The sequence below is a fragment of the Echinops telfairi genome, unplaced genomic scaffold (genome assembly GCF_000313985.2).
Source record: "Echinops telfairi isolate 266 unplaced genomic scaffold, ASM31398v2 ScPeMD7_22;HRSCAF=79, whole genome shotgun sequence".
Classification (NCBI taxonomy): domain Eukaryota; kingdom Metazoa; phylum Chordata; class Mammalia; order Afrosoricida; family Tenrecidae; genus Echinops; species Echinops telfairi.
This window is the reverse complement of record NW_022103919.1, coordinates 8,704,887-8,708,705: the sequence shown is the minus strand read 5'-3', so window position 1 is coordinate 8,708,705 and position 3,819 is coordinate 8,704,887. Positions and strand designations below refer to the sequence as shown.

General features: G+C 52.0%; 1 protein-coding gene across 1 annotated transcript in view; it reads right to left on the bottom strand.

Annotated features, from left to right (window-relative positions):
- The window catches only part of TJP2 (tight junction protein 2), a 65,618-nt gene that overhangs the window by 48,771 nt on the left and 13,028 nt on the right, over positions 1-3,819 (bottom strand). The window contains 2 exon segments of the mRNA XM_045288524.1: positions 668-1,229; positions 1,522-1,600. Coding sequence (XP_045144459.1) covers positions 668-1,229; positions 1,522-1,600 — 641 coding nt within the window.

The window sequence follows — 3,819 nt, the reverse complement described above, 5'->3', positions numbered from 1 at the left end:
TTCCGATCTGGAACTAGACTCACCCCGTGGATCCGTTTTCATCGAAACAAAAGACAGGTCTCTCAGGGGACAATCACATGCCTGAGGTGGGCATGCCTCAGAGTCAACTGGCATCAAGGTAACAGCATTTGCCTGGGGACAAAGTTCAGAAGGCTAGAGAAAGAAGGGGTGGAACCAGAAAACACAGGAAGGGAGTGGGGCAGGCGACCACAGTGTAGTGAATGAGAGGAAACAGACCTGTCTGTCCATTGACCACTGAAGGCACAAGTCGCCTGCTCTGTAAGCCTGTACCGAACACAATCAACAGTAACAACCACTCAATCCCAAGGCCAGCCACTGGAACCGAACCTGGCGTATCCCTGCTTACTGACTTCCTGCCGATGGAATGAAAATAAACCTCTGCCGCCGCCGCTGACACACAACTTGATGCAGGCCAATGAACCGTGTCTCTACCTAGGTTTCCCTGTCTACAGAATGGAGGTGTAAGAGGAGCTCCCTTCTACGGTGACCACAAGGATGGACTGGATTAGCGCATGTAGGTCCGTGTTGGACGTGCAATAAGCGCTATGCAAGAATTTGCTGACATCCTTCCAATACTGTGTGCAGTACACACACACACACACACACACACACACACACACAGACTGCCGCGGCTCGGCGGAATTACCTTCATTTGCTTTGCTCTTGGTCAGCAGGACCCCGATGGGCCGCTCCGCGTCCGCGGGGTCAGCATGCTCTGGCCTCCCCCTGCTGAGCTCGGGGCTGGGGCTGCGGGAGTGGAGGCGCTCGCGGCTGCGGGATGCTTCTTGGTAGCGGGCATCGGGGTGGTCCCGGCGGCTGTAGGCGGCGGGGCTGTAGGACCGGTCGTAGTCGCGCTCATAGGTCTCGTCCCGGTCGATGCTGCGGCCCAGGCTGTGCGCGCGGCCCCGGTCCCGGGCTCGCCCGTGGTCCTGGTCCAGGCTGCGCTCCAGACTCCGGCCGCGGCTGCGGTCCCCGCTGTGCAGCCGCTCCCGGCTCTGCGCGCGGTCGTGGGGGCGTCCCCGGCTGGGGCTGTCGTCCCAGGGGTAGCCTCGCTCGCCGTGGTGGCTTCGCCAGCTCCGTTCGCTGTAGCCACTGCGGGTGCTCCGGCCATCCAACTCATCCATCGCCTCGAAAGCCCTGTCGCCGTGCTCCACCGCGGGGCTGCCCCGCAGCGGGGCCAGCTGCACCTTCCGGGGCCTCTTGACCACCTGTGACCAAGACAAACACAGCGGGGATGCAGGAGAGCGCAGCCAATGGCCAGACCGTGGGGTAGTGTCCTAGTGTCCGAAGGCCCTGTCTGGCCCCAGACTCACCACTCACGGCGCCTCAGGGACAATGATGCCCTCACCCCGCAGGGCGGAGGACAGAGTGTGACAAAGAATACAGGCTCTGGGCACTGCCCCTTCCAACACGGGCTTCTACTCTTGAGTGGAAACACCCCAAGGGCCTATCACCAAGTGATGGATATCGAATAAAGAATCCCAAAGTAATACCTTCTACACGCAACTGGCGGGGAGCCTTCAACAAGGCCATGACATTAAAGAAGGGCAGTGTGGAGCCCGGGAGGCTGGGGGAGCCCCTGAAACATGGACCGAGATCAGCTTTAATCCTAACACCAAACAGATCCCCTGAAGACTTCTTGTAACCCAATAAAAGTTTGACTTAACTAGTAAAGAAAGTCTGCCAACCAGAGAAATAAACTAAGGAAAAAGGGGGGCAGAAAGAGCAGAGGGAAAGAGGGATCCTCGTCCATTAAAAAGGGCTAAATCGAGCCAATGCTCTGCTGCAGTTCACGGTCCAGTTTGCAGTGGCCTGGCTGCTCGTTCTGTGGTACACGGGGTCTCCATCAGTCAGAGCCGATGGACGGTGCTGAACACCAAATCCAGACATCACCACCTTTGAGCGTAACAAGCAAAGGCGATGGGGGCCTTTAAATGGATCCTGAGCTGGGAAGAAAAACAAATGGTCTGCGGAAAGCATTGTGGGATCTGGACCGTACATCAGATCCGGTGGTCAAGTCACTGTCAGCTTTCTCAGGTAGGATCATAGCATGACAGTTATTAAGAATGCCCGTCTTCTCTGGAGATGCAAAGGACTGCACTGATAAATGGAAAATCCATCAAAAATACATGAGTTGTGGCTCAAGATTCCGGTGAACCCAGCCCCCTCCGTGACTGACTACTGACCAGGGATGTGAATGGTTTTGCTATTAATCAGACTGCACTGGACCGCGAATGGACGCAGGTGTAGCTGGGTTAACATTTAACACCTTACCCATCTGTTCTCCCTTTCCGCCCCTTTCACATCTGTTTTGGTTGTTCATGTTTTCTGCTTCCTTTTTGACTGATGTTGTTTTTCTCTGTTTTATTTTGCCACTGTTGTTGGATTTCTTGTTTTTGTTTGTATGTATGTTTTTCTGTATATCAAATTCAAGGTAAGTAAATCTAGAGATGGTAATTGGATTAATAGTGTCTTCAGAGGCATGGCAAGGGAGGTTGGGGGGAGATGGGAAGCTATTAATAATAACAAATGAGTACACGAAAGAATCAAATGTCCTAAAGTTGACTGTGGTGGTGATTTCACCACTCTTTTAATATGATTAAACCACTGAATTCCGCCAATAAAACTGTTAAAAACAAACAAACCACGTGCGTGCTTACATATATAGTGAAAGAACAAATAAGCAGAGCAAAATGTGAACATACTAGTAGCTATGTATATAAATATATATTACACCGGGCTTCCAACTCCTGTTTGTACATGAACGTTTTCTTAATATTAAGTGAAAGAGCAAGTAGCCATCACATGCCCAGGACACCACTTAACACTGCCCTTCACACACACCCTGCTGAAATCTTCACTTTGCGAATCCACCTACCCACTGAAAGGGCCACCCCATGCAGCAGAGACAGGCTCCGGGGTGCAGTGGCACCTGGCTCCCAGTTGACCCCACCAGTACTTATTGCACGATCAGTGAGCCAACCAGTGTCTGCTGTGGACTGTCACAATCCTCCACGAGACACAGATGCACGCAGATCAGAGAGCTTGCCTGAGCCTCTACAAATGAGATTTTCAAATCCCTTTCTTTCTGTTTTTCTTAAATGCTTTACTATCTGTGTTTTCTACATTAGTGGTTTTGTCTGTCTGACTCTCTCAGGGAACAATTGTCTCTCTTGTTTGCTACTGAGGAGCCCTGGTGGCAGCGAGGTTATACACTGGGCTGCCAACTGCAAGGTCAGCCGCTGCTAACAGGCAGGCCTCGGGAGATAGACAAGGCTTTCTACTCCCGTCACGAGCTACAGGCTCGGGAACCCACAGGGGTGGTCTACTTTGTCCCACAGGGCCACTAAGAGTTAGCGTAGACTCAAGGACAGTGGGTTTGGTTTGGGGCTGTTAATTGTTTTTATGTGTCCCAACGCAGACATACTCAAATGAGAGAATTCGTGCTATTAGGAAGTAAAAAAAAAAAAACAAACCAAATTCATTGCCATTGACTTGCTTCCAACTCAGGGCAAGGCTCCCGAGGATGTTATCTTTATGGGAGCAGATTGCCCCAGCGCTCTCCCGAGGAGCTGCTGGTAGGTTCAAACCCATGACCTGCTGGTCAGCAGCCAAGCTCTTCACCTGTGTGCTACCAGGACTCCGATTGAGAGCTATCAGACAGATACCTGGCTGACTCTTTACATCCTCTCTGATATCAACCTGCAAAGTACTGAGGATTCAAGAAATGGTCCCTCGATTGTGAGATTTGGTCAAATGCTGGAAAACAAGAGGTCATTTTCTTCTGGGCGCGAAAGG